This window comes from Chiloscyllium plagiosum, chromosome 21 (genome assembly GCF_004010195.1).
Source record: "Chiloscyllium plagiosum isolate BGI_BamShark_2017 chromosome 21, ASM401019v2, whole genome shotgun sequence".
NCBI classification, from domain to species: domain Eukaryota; kingdom Metazoa; phylum Chordata; class Chondrichthyes; order Orectolobiformes; family Hemiscylliidae; genus Chiloscyllium; species Chiloscyllium plagiosum.
The window spans coordinates 20,442,808-20,460,759 of NC_057730.1; the positions used below are offsets into that span (position 1 = coordinate 20,442,808).

Sequence of the window (17,952 nt, forward strand, 5' to 3'; positions counted from 1 at the left end):
CGCATCTGCTTCCCCGAGGACCAATTCTAATACCGAACAACCAAGATGGCCTCCTTCTTCAAAGACTGCAATTTCCCCTCAAACGTGGTTGACGATGCTCTCCACCGCATCTCCTCCACTTCCCGCCTAGGAACCCTCCAACTACAAGTGATGAATGCAGATTTCTCCAGCTTCCTCACTTCCCCTCACCCCACCTTATCTCAGTCCCAACCCTCGTACTCAACACCGCCTTCTTGACCTGCAATCTTCTTCCCGACCTCTCCACCCCCACCCCCTCTCTGGCCTATCACCCTCACCTTAACCTCCTTCCACCTATCACATTCCCAACGCCCCTCCAAGTCCCTCCTCCCTACCTTTTATCTTAGCCTGCTTGGCACACCTTCCTCATTCCTGAAGAAGGGCTTATGCTCGAAACGTCGATTCTCTTGCTCCTTGGATGCTGCCTGACCTGCTGCGCTTTTCCAGCAACACATTTTTCAGCTCATATCAATACTCTCCCTCACTCACATCATAGACCATATAGAGCATAAAAGATGAGCATTCAACCTCTGCTGGTCTTTTGAAAGATCTATTCAAATAGCCCCTCTCCTATGTTCTTTCCTTAGCCCCGCAAATTATTATTTTCAAAATCATTCAATGGATGTCAATGTCATTGGCATCTTTTGCCCACTTTTAGCTGCTCTTGAAAAGGCGGTTGTCAGCCATTCCTTGAACTATTTCACTCCATGTGGTGCAGGTTCACTCAAAGTGCTGTTACCAATGGATTTTGATCTAATGACAGAAAAGGAATAGCTATGTACTTCCAAATTAGAGGGGCACTCAACTTGGAGGGGAATTTGCAGGTAATGTTGTTCTTATGTTCCTGCTGTTCTCATTCTTTTTGGTGATTGCAGTCTTGGGAGATGCTACTAAAAAAGTTTTGATTACTTGCTGCAGTGCACCTTCTCCATAATACACAATGTGCTGGTTACAGAGGGGATGTACATTCAAGGTGGTGGCTGAGATCTGTTTCAAGTTTATGTCTGATTTGTCTCGAGTCTTCTTCCATCATCCTTTTATGCAGTGCATCCAAGTCATAACTCATGATGCAAACATATTTCTCATTTCCCCTCTGATTCAATTGTTAGAGCTAGCGTCTACAAGGCAACACATCACAATGCATAGCCATATCCAGGTTATGGATCAACCTCAAATGCAATGCAACTCTAGGCCTTAAACTCTAAATCACTGTGACTGTTAAGCAAACAGCCAAGTGGTCGCAGGAGATAGTCGAATTAACAGTCAGCAATAATATTCCACAACGCAAAATAGTACAAAAGATGACAAAACTAGCAATGAATAAGGTTAATCATTTGAGATTTATAGTATAGTGAAATTCAATAGTTCAAATATATCGTTACATCTTCTGCACAGTACGTCTTAATAATATGGTTAAATGACCGAGTGAAAAAGATTAATGATTCACGAGTCTGTTGGGTGCGACCAAAGAGTTTGCGTTTTTCCATTCACAGACGGTACTTTGTACAAGGAGAAAAAACAGCTAAGTCATGTTAGGTTACATTCCATAATCAAGATATCTGAATATCAACTAGCTTTCAAATTCTAAAATTGCCTGCAAGTTGTATCAAACTAAATCAAACCTGTTCAAACAGCAGCATCTGTAAAATGCAAGAGAGCAAACATAGACATTTTATCATCCTGCTGATCCACTTTACACCAGGTTCCTGATCTATGTGGTTTCTTGAACAAAAGCAATTCTATTCTGAAGGCTACACATGTGAAGGGAAGAGGAAATAAACTGACAGCCCCACTCAAGTAGACTGGAGTAAAATAGAGTTGACTGGAGTGAGAACATCAGAGCAATAATACAGATTAACTGCCTGTATTCAAAACTATTATCCAAATAAATATATCATTTTAAATCCTTTGGGAAAATAAATTCACAGTGCATCCTCAAATAAGACACTGTGCACTTTCTTATTATGGTGCTACCTTAAAGACAAAGGAGTTAACAAAAACAAATCTCACATTTGAACAGTAATTACAAAATCATTGAAGATAACATCCCAAGATGATATGTAGGAGCATGAACAGATAAAACTAAGCCTAAGGAGGAGACATTAGGAAAGAAGAAAAGCTTGATCAAAGAAGCAGGTTTTAAGAAGCATCTTAAAAATTGGACAGAGATGGAACAGCAGAGAATTAAAGAGGGCATTCCAGGACCGAGGTCTGAGTAATTAGAGGAATATTGACTACTTGGAAGGTTGTATGAGGTAGGGAGGAAAATCAATACTACAAGTCCACTGTAAATCAGGTCAGAGCAAAATTTACTCCAGTGAAATATCCTTTGTCATAAAATATGAGTTTTATTCACAAACGTGGTGGTCATTCATGTTCTACCAAGTTCATTTGACAGGTGAATGTTTATCAATTACCAATATGATGGAATGTAAATTACTAGTTAGTTAACTGTAAAATAATTTAAAGTACCGTTTAATCAATAACTACGTATGAGTGGGTTTACAAATAGGTATTGAACATCAAGTTAACATAAGCCTTTTTAACAATGTAGCTTTGCTTCCCTGTCTCTTTCACGCAAATAGAGGAGGAAGGCATTTGGGGAGGGAATTTCAAACATTATGGAATACACAGCTGAAGGATCCACAACCAAAGCTGTAACAGAGGGAGGGGAGAGCAAACTGGCAGGCATAGTTGAGAACTGGAGATGGCAACAGAGGTGATTAGGTGGAGGACACAAGAGAAGGTTATATTTTCAATTCACCAAGAAGCCAAGATAGGTCTGAAGGTTTGGAGTGTTGGACAAGCAGAATTCTGTATGGGTTGGGATAAATGAGTCAGAAATATGGGCAAAGTTATCTTAGATGGAAGCCACAAGAAAGGTACTGGAGAAATCAAGCAAATTTAGAGTTGCAATGGGGACAATGTTTCAGTGACATTGGGAGTGATAAGCAAACAATGAGGGATAGAGCCAATGGAAAGTGTGTACCTTTTTGTTAGGCTAGGCAAAAGTATCGACCTCAAACTTTTTGCTCACAAACTGTAGGGAATATTTAAAATAAAAGCAGAAAATCCTGTAGCATCCGTGGTGAAAGAAACAATGTTAACACCTCAGGTCAATGACCTTTTGGAATATTATTTGCTACCATTATTTATCAAATTGGCAACTTGACACACAGTTTCAGGTTAAAATAACGGTCTATATAAGGTCAGAGTAAAGCTTGAGGCTGATCCTGTGTCAATAGACAATGTGGTTAGAGTTGGGAGGAAGTGTGGAGGCAGCTGTTACTGAAGATTAGCTGGCTGCCCTAGGGGGTGACAGGAGCAGAGTCAATAAAGTATAATTTCAGTAAGATTGGCTGCGTTGAGTTGAATGCAATAACCAATTGTGGTATGAACCTTGAATTCTCAGCCTCACGAGGCAGGGACGTTGAAGATCAGTTCTGAATTTTTCAAGACTGAGGTTGAAGGGCATCGACTAAGTAAAGGGAACAAGAGATATGAAGCAAAAGCAGGTAAATGGAGTTAAAGTACTGGTTAACAATTACTCAGCCGAGTAATGCACTGGATTTTGGAGTTTCAAAGGTCAACTTTGCTTGTGTGTTTCATTCCCTTCTTTTCCAGTATTTGCTTCCAATGCTGAACCATCAAGAGAGGTGGATGTATAACAGCTTGCCACTGGCTGTATAAAATCAATCCCAGCTAATGGGTTAATGATACACAGGTAATAGAGAACAAAAAGGCAGTTCATAATAACCCATTACATTCATGATCTGCAACCACCAAATCAATTACAAGACTTTATTCACTGCTTAAGGCTCACTCTTCTTTGCAATGGTACTTATCTATTTTCCAGACTCAAAAACAGAAAAGAAAACTCTAAGCTGTAGCTTCAAGCAAGAGAATCAGTAACAGCTGCTACCACATGAACTGACTAACAGTGGCTGATATTCCATCTACATTCATATGCATTGCAAGGATATCTATGCCTACTGCTCTTTATTGAACATTGCTGCAAAAACAAACAGCCAAGTAACATATCACTTGTCTACTTCTATGGTTAAAAATCACACAACAACAGGTTATAGTCCAATAGGTTTATTTTGGAAATAAAAGCATTTGGTGTGCTGCACATTTGTCAGATAGCTAGTCTGACAGTACCACTCAGATCACTAAAGATCTCACAGTCGGAAGGAGTCGATATTTCATCCTTACAAAGCTTTTCAACTATGACTCCTGTTTTAATGAGACCACCCTTGTGGATGAATTAGTACCGTCATGACAAACAGAAATTTACTTATTTGCACACATCAATTTCCTGCATTCTCACTGTCTGTGGCTAAAGAGGTATAACAACCTTCAACAGAGAGTTATATTTATTTTAAAAACATTTAACAGAGAACATGGGTTGCCACATGAATTTAATTCATGTGGAAAACATCCATATATTTGGTTGTGTAATCTATTCTAAATTGATTAAAAATAGGATACCTGGTGGTAAAAAAAATAGTAAAGAGATTTCAACTATCTGTCAATGTTCCTCATCCTTATTGTCTCCCACAATCTGCCCTTGTCACTTAAGGAATTTTAGTATCTAAATCTGTTCTTCTGAATATATTAAAAATCATAAAATAGATGAAAAAAAGGAATCAAGACAATAATATTAAAATATGTTGATTACTGATGTCATTTCTCACTGCCACAACTTTGCACCCCAATTGATGAAACCATTTGCAATGCAGCAAAGGTAGTTACAAATACATGAACAGGTGCTCCATGGAGCCAGAAACCACTTACTGAATCAATTGCCCAAAATTGTCCCACTGCCACTGAAACTGCCCTGTTCATACTACATCTGATCAACTGCTGTTGGCACTCAGAATAAATCAGTTTGAACCTACTGCCTTCCACAAAACTTGAGGAAGTTCCATATTGAATTTTTTTTTTTAATTCATTCAAGGGATTGAGGGTGTTGCTGGCTAGGCCAGCATTCATTGTTCATCCCTAAGTGCAGTTGAAGAGTCAACCACATTACTGTGGGTGTGGAGTCAACTTCGACCAACTGCTGTGGAAGGATTCGAACCTGGGTCCCCAGAACATTATCGGACTCTCTAGCACCACTAGGCCACTACCTTCTGTTTGCTTCAACACTTGGAGAGGGAGATCCCACAGGTTCCAGAACAGTCAAAAAGGCTGTCAAGGAGCCAGGCATGTTTTGTCCTTGTACCATTTGAGTTTACAGCTTTCATATGGTCCATGTGCCTTGTTCAGGACCGTCGCACTGAAGTTTATATATCACGAGACGTGACCTTGTATTGACCATGCCTCTTACCCATACAGGGACACTACCATGGCTCCTACACCAAACTTCATCCCCTGGGTAAAAGATTTCTCTAGCTTAGCGGAGTCTTGTGTCCGGTATTGGTGTTTCTGATGCTGTTTCACCTCCCCCTCCCCAGATACAGGAAGATCAGTTTCCTGAAGAAGGGCTCATGCCCGAAACATTGATTCTCCTGCTCCTTGGATGCTGCCTGACCTGCTGCACTTTTCCAGCAACACATTTTCAGCCCTGGTAGAGTTCAGCCAGTATCTGGCAGTGACCTTTGACTCTTGCTCCCCATAATAATAGGCTGTCCTCTACTCTGATCTGGTCTCTCAGAATCCAAAAAGGTTTAAATTCTGGTTTCCCACATCACCACCAGCTGCTTCGGTTTTCCAGATCTTTCTGCTTCCAAAGTCTGATATTGTCAGCTATTACTGGAAATGTGTCCAGAAAATTTAAAACCATTATGGACTCTTCCCATGCTGTACCACAAGTGGTGTATCCACCAGTGGGAGGTGGCTCAAAGCATTCATATTTGCTACTTAGCCTCCCTGGTGTTCCGACTGACAATTATATGCAATTAGAACCCACTGCTGAGTTTGGCCTGTAGCTATAGGTGGCACTGCCTTGTTCTCTTTAAGCAGACCTAGCCGAGGTTTGTGGCCCATTATCATTAAGGATGTAAGTTTGTAAAGATAGTGATGGAACTTTCTGATTCCAAATATGACGGTCAAACCTTCCTTCGCTATCAGGGTGTATTTATGGACTGCATTAGCCTAAGTCCTGCATTAGCCTAAGCCTAAGTAATTGGGTATTCCTCTCCATTAGGCCACCCATGAGCTAATACTACCCCAATGCTGTATGGGAAGGCATCACATGTCAATAGCAGGCCTTGCTTGGGATCAAACTGTGCCAACACCTTAGAGGATGGTAGTTGTTTCTTCATTTCCCTAAAGCTATGGCTTGGCTAAGTGACCATTTCCAAGACTGTAAAGGACGTATGAAAGAGGAGGGAGTTGACCATACAGCCTGTTGAGCTTGTTGCATCATTCATGAAGCTGAGCTTCTACCTCAATTCCACCTTCCTGTCTGCTTCCCAAACTACTTCCGTTAAACACACATAGGATGTGGATGTCACTGGTAGGACCAGCATTTATTGCTCATCCCGAATTGTCCTTATGAAGGGCAAAAATCTCACCAAACGTCTATCCATCTCAACCTTAAATATATTCAAAGACTGAGTGCAGTGTAATGATTGTGAAAGTACTTCAGAATGACAAAAGTGAAAGTGGTTGATGGTTAGAAGTGTATAAAGAATCTAAAGGAACATGGAGAGTCAGAGTTTTTTTAAAACATAATGAACCATGATATATTCAGAAGACAAAAGTTGCGGTTTTAAGTGGATATGCCCACTGGACTCCAACTAGATCACAGATTAAAGTCCAAAGGCCAACTAACTGATGTGGAGGAAGCACAAATTTGTCTTTTAAAGAGAAACCAAACACATCAAACAATTAAAGAAATCAGAAATATGTTATCTGTAAACACCATGAAAATTAAGCCATTAATCAGTTACCAGGTTCCTTTGAAAAGTAATTTTTCCTTTTTCCCTTTCAGACAGATTTCACAGCAAGTAAAATACTGTTTGCGTTTATATTTTATTTGTGCTATTGAGCACTTATAATTGTAATTACTCAATCGCTCTGCCAGCTGTAACTCCAAAACATTGACATGCTTCTTGGATTTGCAGATATATAATATCAAGTGGCAAAATTATAACTAATTTTTAATACTTATCAATAATTCACATAGGATTTCTGTTTTAAATTTTGCAGTCCCTCCCTCTAACTTCACCTGAAACGTAATCCACAATAGCTTAATTGACAGGCCTGCATAGCTGCCATATTTCCAATGTTATTACAGCAAATGCTTTAAAGGGTTAAGTGGTCATGAAAAGTGCAATATAAATGCAGGTGTTTATTTTCTTTCCATCTATGTATGATACGATTGAGAGGGTTTTTAAAAAGAAATAAATAAATCAATACATTACTATTTCAGTAATTACTTTGGCCCTAAAACATTACTGAAGTGAATTATACTGTTAAAACTATATTGGTTAATTATGATCTGTATCTTTTTTCAAGTCAAAATTAAAGTAGGCTTTATCAGAATGATCTCTTTGAACTATGCACTATCTCATTATTCACGCATTTTCAAGCCAGCTTAACTGAAACTTGCACTGAGGTTTGATTTTAAAACCCAGAAATAAATGCAGTTAAACCATTACCAATAACAGATTAGCATTGGTCCTTTTCCAGTAGTAAGAATCACATTTCCTTCCAGTCCCATATAGAAACATATTAGGCTAAAGATAAACATCTATCAAAAGGAATCTCATGCATATTATTCTGCGTGTGGGTCACATCTGGTGTATACATTTTATGCTCCAAATTATAGTTCTGAAGTAATCCTATCTAAAAAGTTGGGTTATCAAAACATCTAATGTCAGGTTCTTTGATGGCTTTTGACAAAGGCCAACAACCAAAAAATGCAACTAAGTTTAAAAAGGCATTTCGTCATTTTTACTGCAGATATAAGTTATACATTTAATTTTTCCTTTACAATTTTAAGATTGATTTTCAATATCAGCCTCTAACCAAACTGATTCCTTGATTTAACAATTAGTAAGGATATAGTTCAAAATTTAAGGTTAAACATACACGTTCATAAAAAGTTTTCTTTTCCAGATTCTGAATGCTCTCTTGTATATGTACAGCGTTTTTTCTTGCTTAGAGTAAGTTGCTCAATTCACTAACAAATACACTATAACCTGGTGTTGATCGATTTTACTCTGGCAGAAATGATGGAATAAATAAACAAACAATTGCAATCATTTTCAGAAGTATAATAGATCCAGTTTAAGTCTGCCTCTCGGACGAACAGGCAATTGCTCCCAAGGATGCAAACAATCTCGTGAAGGGTAATTCTTGACTTCCAGGGACTGGGGCATCACTTCCGACTGTAAAATAATTTTCAATTAACAAACCACAACATTAATTTCACATATGAGTCCATCATGTTAGTGCATTATTTTATGCACAGCATAAGGGTCCCAGGTTCAATTCCAGCCTCGGGCAGTTGCCTGTGTGGAGTTTGCACATTCTCCCCATGCCTGCATGGGTTTCCTCCGGGTGCTCCGGTTTCCTCCCACAATCCAAAAATGTGCAGGTCAGGTGAATTGGCCATGCCAAATTGCCCATAGTGTTAGGTGCATTAGTCAGAGGGAAATGGGTCTGGGTGGGTTACTCTTCAGAGGGTCGGTGTGGACTGGTTAAGCCGAAGGGCCTGTTTCCACACTGTAGGGAATCTAATCTAAGCTAATATACAAGAACATTAGAGCAGTTGTCCTCTCAGTTGCATGATGCTACCATCTCTTTTACACTGAGATTGCAATTGCCCAAAGTCATTTTAAAATGATTATTGAAATGTTGGAAAATTGTTGAAAAGGGCAGCATGAAATTGCCCAAGAATCTGGAAGACAAGTACACTGAACTCCAACCATGTGAAAAGACAGATCCTGTAAAGAATTGAAAACCGTTCAAGAAGTATAAATTGCAGTTTTGATGTACTACAATGGAACTGACCACTAATGAGAATCCAAACAGATAACCTAAATACATGATTATGGTAACAGTGACGAGATTGATACCTAGCAATATTAAGACATTGAGAATGCACAGAAGTGCATTTGTGGCCTCCTATGAAATCAGTTAATAGAATCATTCTTAAAAAGCAATGGCAATTGAAATTAAATCTAGCAGTTCCTCATATTCTATTTCAGCACAGACGGCAGAACAGTTGGTTATTGAATTATTGTGTTAGACATTTCAAAGTCAAATTAATAACATTTGGTGCAAACACAAATGAATGAGCAATTGCCTGACTGCATTTTGGCAAAAGAATCAATAAAATTAGAGTTCCACATGATTTCCAACAGGACCCTGGGTTGAAATATCTTGCTAATAAAGCAGCTGCACTGAGCAATTCACATCTGGTTGTTTTCATCCATATTGGAATATTACTACAGAAATCTTACATCATGGGTGCACTCAGATCAGCAGCAAAGACAGTAACTATATGACCAATTGCAATGATTTTCAAGAGTGTAGTGGAGCCAGTTTAAATCTGTCTGCAGGACGAAGGGGCATATTGCTCCTGCTCTGGAGGCAAGCAATCTCATGTGAGCGACATTAGTTTTACAATCTGCAGTGAGATTTCGGCTGTTTAATTTTGTTCCTCATAATTATTCAACACTAGCGCAGGTTATTCAGCCAATCGTGCCTGTGTCAGCTCTTTTGAGAAAGCATTCCAATTAGCTGGAAAAACCCAGCTCTAGTACTGGTTTCAAATCTTGGTCAAACTAGAATCCAAATTTTAAATTGATGCTTTTCCTTTCTGAGTTCATTGAAATATCAAGAAGTAAAATTGGTGAAATCTCTTAAGGTAGTTTTAGATTGTTGTCGGGAACAGAGAACACAAAGGAGTAATTTAACCTTGCAATCAGATCAACAAACAGGATTCTACAAAAGGTTTCTGTATATTCTTTTCATGTTAAAATGCAGTATCAACTGTTTAAGATAATCTTTAATCTGTCTCGTGTTCATGAATACAATTTCAATTTCCTTTCGCAAATGATATCGGTTTAACCACAAATCAAAAAAAAAGTATCAAACTTAGGGCAACCACACCCAAATCGCTTAACCTTCAGTCTCCACTATCAGCTCAAAAGTAACAAATGCAAACCAAATTTTTCCAGAACATCACAACAGAGACACAGCAAAATGAAATCCAACTTCACCTCTTTTCTGCACGCATTCCAGTTTGACTATCTAGCCAGTAAGTTGGGCTACACCCTCACTGCAACATAAAACAAAATGTTTTTCTTACTTTTAAAATTAAATGCAAAGTATGCAGGAAACTGCACACATGAAAAAGCAATCCCATCACACACTGTCAAACATGGATTGTGTCAACCCTTAGCTCTGACTTCAACACAAGTAGAAAATGATCTGCTAGTTGAAGAAACAAAGAAACAAGAGCTTCTCTGAGTTCAGCAGCTGGAGATCCCATTCCAGACATAGGTACCAGTAAAATAGCATATCAGGTTGTTTGAGGCTAATTAGGCTGCAGTAGATTATAAATTATGTTGTTTCATTAGCACTGATGCTGGAGTTGACACTAAAAATCACATTCTTTCATTAATCTAATATGTGCACAAAATACGAGGATCGTTGTGTCACTGGACATAGGTTCATGCCTGTAATTATCCTGACAAAAGAATCTCATATGGAACAATCTGAAAACAGGTTCTGCACAAAAATATTTAAAAGATCAGATCTAAAATTAAATCGAAGAAAAGAAAGAGGAACACACTATTGGGTGGTAATAGGATATGCAAAATAATTTAAAGGAAATGGTACAAACCCAAAGAATTGAAGACTTAATTGAAAGTAAAGGCTTTCACAGATTACTGATATGGATCAAATAAAAAATCAAGCCTTTAGAATATGTGCAAAAAAAATGCAGCTGCTAAATCTATCAGATAAGATTATGGAAGTCAGCTCAATAAAACTGCACAATTAAAAGACCTACTGGTACTTTTGGAAATTACAACTGCTGATTAGCTCAGGTTTTGTAAAATATTGGTACAGTTAGACTTGCTACATTCAAAAAGGTCAAGTGGTACGTACACCTGGTAGCTGAGCTAAATTGTTTTGCTTTGTGCTACTGATGAAAATTCATGCAATCACAATAATAAATGTTTACACATAATCGCAGTTAACACAAAGTTAAAAAGAAGACTTTTAATCTAGTGATTTCTAGCCATTTGAAAATCTAGATGTATTAAATTCTAGCTAGTTGTGGAATAGTTGAAATTATTTGTCTAGAATAACATATGCAATCAGAAATCAAATAGGGCTACTAATACAATACTGCACTTAGTAAAAAATGAACTATTTAGCAATTTGAAAGATTTCAATGTGAAACCCTGAATAAATGCAAAGAATTAAAATATAATTTCTCTTCCCATAAAATGACTCAACTACCTTATGGTTTGAAAAAGCATGAAGTGATTCTCAAGTATTTCAGGTGACATAAAACATAATTTTATAGAATCAAACAGTAAGGATAGAAGCTTTTTGGGCCATCATTCAAAATATTTTGTACACTTCTTAAATTACAACTTAGAGGCTTACTTCTCTCGAACAACATTTTTATGTATTGAAATGGGAAATGCTGCTTATCCCCTCAAACCTGTTCCACTATACAACCAAAACATGGCTTATCTAATTAGGAGAAAGTGAGAACTGCAGATGCTGGAGATCAGAGCTGAAAAATGTGTTGCTGGAAAAGCGCAGCAGGTCAGGCAGCATCCAAGGAACAGGAGAATCGACGTTTCGGGCATAAGCCTTTCTTCAGGAAGGGCTTATCGAATTAGCTCAACATCCACAGCTTTTGGGGATAGAGTTCCAGATTTCCACATAACTTTATGTAATAAAATGCTCCCTGATTTCACTTCTGAATCGCCTAGCTTCAATTTTAAGATTATGCCCCTATTGTTGGATGACCTAGTGGGTGGAAAAAGCTTGACTGATTCTATCAAAACATTTTATGTATCTTGGTCATAAGGGACTGCACGGTGGCTCAGTGATTAGCACTGCTGCTGCACAGCACCAGGGACACGGGTTCAATTCCAGCCTCAGGCGACTATCTGTGTGGAGTTTGCACGTTCTCCCTATGCCTGCGTGGGTTTCCTCTAGGTGCTCCGGCTTCCTCCCACAACCCAAAGATGTGCAGATTAGGTGAACTGTGTTAGGTGCATTAGTCAGGAGTAAGTGTGGGGAATGGGTTTAGGTGGGTTACTCTTCAGAGTTCAGTGTGGACTTGTTGAGCCAAAGGGCCTGTTTCCATACTGTAGGGAATCTAATCTAATCAGACCACCACTCAGCCTTTAAAAATTCAAAGAACACAAGTCGAATTTATACTCCTTATAGCTTTTTCACACCAACTTTAGTTTACAATGTCCTTCCCTACACTATCCATATCCACCATTTTACAGAAAATAGGGTGCAGCAAGAGACAGCAGGAACCAAAACACAGCAAAGAAATCAGAGGTGCACTTCTGTGGTCAAAGAACAGTGCAGAACGGGAGCCCAGAAGACCATTCAGTGCATTAAAATCTTGTACAGGTTTAAATTAACTTTCTTCTGACTCTGAAAAAATACTTGCATACTGTTTTGCATCTTATTGTTTCATCAACAAACCCACAGAAAGAATACAGGGCGTATGCATATGCTGTGTAAATGAGTATCTAGACTACATGACCAACAACAGTGTCGGTTTCTCATTGATTATTGATTAAATATCATAAATGTAGTTAGCCACACTTGGGTTCCCAATTAGCCAGATGTGGCTAATGTAAAGAACACCATTGAAATAAGGCACAATTTAGAATCAATTTAAAAATTAACATTTCATTTCAAAAGAATCATTTACCTAAATTTCCAAACTGTCAACTTTGCAGAATGAAATAAAACACTTTTGGATTGCACGAAAAAAGGACGATTTACCTACACATTATAAATCTCCAAGTATAAACTAAAAGGAAATCCATTAGCTACACTGAGCTGTCTACTAACATTACAATTTGAGAGATTGCCATGGTTACTGATTGCACCACACAGTTGTTCGGATAGGTTAACAGCCATTTAAACTGGACCGCTGAAACATTTAATCGGCAAAATACTCAGTACACATAAGCAGCTTACATGAAAATTAGTCCACCCACTCAAAGCCCCTCAATCATTCTGAAGATGCAGAAGAAACAACACAAAGAAAGCCAATAGAAAACACTTGGTGGAGGGAACTCTCAGTGCAAATACAGAATGAGAATGCAAATATTTATCTGATGTCCTTTACACCGCCAGGTTTTCCCAAACCAGTTTTCAGGCGATTGTTTGAGAGGTGAAGTTGCTGTTCTGCTTCAGGTAAATGGGACAACGCACTAAATGTGCAGCAAGAGCCACAAACAGCAATGGGCTAAACATCTCAACTGGGTTTTGTCATAAATGCTGAAAATGTGTTGCTGGAAAAGCGCAGCAGGTCAGGCAGCATCCAGGGAACAGGAGAATCGACGTTTCGGGCATAAGCCCTTCTTCAGGAATCATAAATATTGACCAGGACAGCAGACATTGGCTGCCTTTCTTCAAATAGTGTACTCAGATCAGTAATGTACATCTGATGCAGATAGAGCCTTAATCTGATATCTCATCCAAAAATGTCATGTCTGACTGCAGTTTTCCCCCAGGACTGTCAGTTTTGATTATGATATGGAAGTGCCGGTGTTGGACTGAGGTGGACAAAAGTTTTTTAAAAATATATCACACGACACCAAGTTATAGCCCATCAGGTTTATTTGGAAGTGCAAGTTTTCGAAGCGCTGCTCCTTCATCAGGTAGCTAGTGGAGTAGGATCATAGGGCACAGAATTTATAGAAAAGATCATTGTAATACACTGATGCAATATTTTAAACAGCAGTTTAGGTTTGTTCATTATATTGCATCAGTGCATGACACTATGATCTTTTGCTATAAATTGTGTCCTATGATCCTACTCCACTAGCTACCTGACAAAGGAGCAGTGCTCCAAAAGCTCGTACTTCAAATAAACCTGTTGGACCATAACCTGGTGTCGTGTGATTTTTAGCCTTGATTATGTTCTTAAGACTCATAGCAGGATTCTGACGCAGGAGTCTCAACACTGAGACAAGTATTGCCACAAAAAAAATTAATGTAAAACAAATCTGTGCCAAGATTTAGTTGTATTTTAATTAAATAAAACCAGGTGCAGTGCAACTGCACTGCTGAATGATCTTGACATTACCTGCCCCAAAAGCCACAATAGGTCACAGATGAGCTGGTATCTGCTCTAATTTATGCTAACTTCATTTCTTCAAAACAAAATTACTAGTTTTTTTTTCAAATGCCAAAACCTCCAGGAGTCTGGAAGTAAAACTAGTATTTCTAAATTAACAAGTGTTTGTAGTGACAGACACATGATGTTTTAAATATCTGTTACCATTATACTATTTGTAAAAATCTAGTACTTTTAATAAATTTAGCAGTATTGCAATCTTTGAATCTAATAAGCATACCGTATGTATTATTAATAAACTGTTCCTGCTTTCCTTTCAAATTCTTCTATTTGGCAGCATTTTAAAAGTTCTGTAAACAAAAATATTTGGTTTTTAATAAGATGGGACTGTTCACATCAATTTGGTTATTGCATTCTACCCTAGATACTACCAAGTCCTCATTTTAAAACTTCTTTTATACCAAGGAACACTTCAGCTTGATTAACAACGTGGAAGTGTGACAAGACTGCTTTTAAAAATGTAAACAAAGAATCACACATTAGAAATATTCAATGCATGAGATACTTAAACCGACTTCACACCTCTCAAAACCCAAAACAAATGCGTACAAATTGAAATTAGATCAGCCACTGCAACATTTCAAACCAAAGGCTCCAATTTATCCTAACAGAGTTGAAAAAGCTTCCTTTCCAACATGTGCAACACAAGGTTTCCTGCTTCCTTCTCCAAGACAACACTTGTGATAGAATTGCCTGCAATAGGAGCTTCTAAAATTAACCTGATGTACATTGAAGCAAGGAGGAACAAATGTTACAACTTACATCATACACTGGAACTAATGATTTCTCTTTGATTAGCTTACAAGTTAAAAAATTAAGTCCCAGGGTTTTCTATCTTTCACAGAATAACAGAGATCGATGCATTGTCTCATTCACTTAGAAAAATTGGGTGAGAGAAATCCAGAGCAGAGCAAGAAAGGGAAAGAAAATAGGCAAAGGATAGAACAACAAGAGGCAGAGGTGAGGACAAAATGAGTGGGAGACTGCTGGAGAAGGAATGGGATGTTGATGGACCGAAGAGAAGGGGGTACATTGATCTTATCATTGAGGGCACACAAGCCACTGAAGGTACTGTTTGGGCACAGTCCTAGGGCAAGAGGACAGACACAGATAGAAAAACATCAAAGTTATCAGTGATACGGTTAAGGATTCGGGATGTTGTGAGATGTTTTGGGAGATGGTGAGGGCGTTGATGGGAAACGATTTGATAGGAAGAATCTTTGGGGGAGGAGGGGGTTTGGGATGTTGGATGAGAGTGGGGGATGAGGTACAGGGGATTGGTTTGTTGTTGGGATATGGGGTGGGGGGTACCCACCTGCGGACTCCCCGGTGTTGATCCAGTCAGGATTGGCCAGGCTGGCGATGGCGAAGATGTCGGCGGCCAAGAAGAGACATCCTGAAATAATGGTCAGTTTATCCATGGCGGGTGCCAGCCGGCGGCAATGGGAGAGCGGCCGCCCTCACTCCGCATCCAGACAGCGGCGGCCAGCAGCCGCCCGCCCCGAGCCGCGAACCATCATCGCCCGAGCCCAGCCGGGCCCAGCCCGGCCCGCGGAGCCCAGACCCCGGGCTCGGACCCCGGTCCGCAATCCGAGCGCGGGGCTCCCGCAGATTCCCGCCTCTATCGGCCTCAGTTTCCCGTCTCCATTGGCGGTGAGTGACCGGGGAGGAGGGGGAGGGGAGGGGAGGGGGGGGTAACGGTTGAGACTGGATCCGATCGAAAGCCCCGCGGCCCCCGGCAGCGCCTCGAAAGACGAGGGCACCGACTCAATCAGCGGCGACCGCAACGCCAGCGTGCGCGCCCCCGGCACGCGCCAGCCAGCCTCCAGGAACGCGCGCGTAGGCGGGGCCGCGCACATCTCCAGGCAGTAGCAATCCCGACAGAAGCGAGACGTCGCATGCCTCTTCACCCCCCCGCCCCCGGCCGATAATGAGGGGGCTGGGGTTAAGATGAAAATCCAGGATGATCCAGCAGCCTCATTGTTCAGTAGAAACGCTCAGATTTAGAAAGGTGTGTATTTCACATTCCGGTTCCGACTGTCAAAACAATAAAGGCTGACCCTGTCTCAGTGCACCACCGAGGGAGCGCCGCACTGTCGGCGGGTCGGCACTGAGGGAATGCTGCACTGTCTGGCGGAGGATATGATTTGGAGGTGCTGGTCTTGGACTGGGGTGCACTAAATTATAACCAGGTTATAATCCAACAGGTTTAATTGGAAGCACTAGCTTTCGAAGCGCTGCTCCTTCATTATGTGGTTGCGGAGTATACTCCTGAGCAGTGCTCCAAAAGCTAGTTACTTCCAAATAAACCTGTTGGACTATAACCTGGTATTGTGTGATTTTTAACTTAGGAGGAGGGTAGGTCCAGGACATTGGTTACACTTTTGGAATATTGTGTGTAATTCTGGTCTCCCTCTTCTTGGATGTTCTGAAACTTGAAAGGGTTAGAAAACATTTACAAGGATGTTGCCAGGGTTGGAGGATTTGAGCTACAGGGAGAGGCTGAATAGGCTGGGGCTGTTTTCCCTGGAGCGTCGGAGGCTGAGGGGTGACCTTTGGTTTATAAAGTCATGGATAAGGTAAATAGACAAGGTCTTTCCCCTGGGGCGGGGAGTCCGAAACTAGGGGACACAAGGGGACTAGGGGACATACCAGGTGGACTGGGTAAATAATGTTGCCAGTGGATCCAAAGAAAGGGAATTCATGGAATGCTTACAGGATGGCTTTTTGGAACAGCTTGTCATGGAGCCCACAAGGGAGCAGGCTATTCTGGACCTAGTGCTATGTAATGAACCAGACTTTATTAAAAAAATCTTAAAGTAAGGGAACACTTAGGAAGCAGCGATCATAATTTGGTAGAGTTCAGTCTGCAGTTTGAAAGAGAAGGCAAAATCGGATGTAATGGTGTTACAGTTAAATAAAGGTAATTATGAGGGCATGAGAGAGGAACTGACGAAAATAGACTGGAAGCAGAGCCTAGCAGGGAAGACAGTACAGCAAAAATGGCAGGAGTTTGTGGGTAAAATTGAGAAGAGAAAGATTATCTGGGGAAGGATTAGACAGCCATGGCTGACAAAGGAAGTCAGGAAATCTATCAAAGAAAAAGAGAGAGCCTATAAAGTGGCCAAGAGCACTGGGAAATCAGAAGATTGGGAAGGCTACAAAAACAAACAGAGGATAACAAAGAGAGAAATAAGAAAGGAGAGGATCAAATATGAAGTTAGGCTAGCCAGTAATATTAGAAATGATAGTAAAAGTTTCTTTCAATACATAAGAAACAAACAACAGGCAAGAGTAGACATTGGGCCACTTCAAACTGATGCTGGAAGCCTAGTGATGGGAGATAAGGAAATAGCAGGAGAACTTAATAAGTACTTTGCATCAGTCTTCACAGTGGAAGACATGAGTAATATCCAAACAATTAAAGGGAGTCAGGGGGCTGAGTTGAGTATGGTTGCCATTACAAAAGAGAAAGTGCTAGTGGGCGACATCCTAAAGTTCTGAGGGAGGTGGCTGAGGAAATAGCAGAGGCGTTGGTTGAGATCTTTCAAAAGTCACTGGAGTCAAGGAAAGTCCCGGATGATTGGAAGATCACTGTTGTAACCCCCTTGTTCAAG

General features: G+C 40.1%; 2 protein-coding genes across 2 annotated transcripts in view; one reads left to right on the forward strand and one right to left on the reverse strand.

The window, feature by feature from the left end:
- LOC122560611 (uncharacterized protein C16orf52 homolog B) overlaps window positions 1-16,119 on the reverse strand; it is a 96,472-nt gene extending 80,353 nt beyond the window's left edge. Inside the window, exon 1 of the mRNA XM_043711416.1 lies at window positions 15,651-16,119. Within this exon, the coding sequence (XP_043567351.1) occupies window positions 15,651-15,756 (106 nt within the window). The 5' untranslated portion in view covers window positions 15,757-16,119. The remainder of the gene's footprint in view (window positions 1-15,650) is intronic.
- A 140-nt stretch (window positions 16,120-16,259) lies between these two features.
- LOC122560610 (PDZ domain-containing protein 9-like) overlaps window positions 16,260-17,952 on the forward strand; it is a 33,080-nt gene continuing 31,387 nt past the window's right edge. Inside the window, exon 1 of the mRNA XM_043711415.1 lies at window positions 16,260-16,346. The gene's annotated coding sequence lies outside the window, so the exon portion shown is untranslated. The remainder of the gene's footprint in view (window positions 16,347-17,952) is intronic.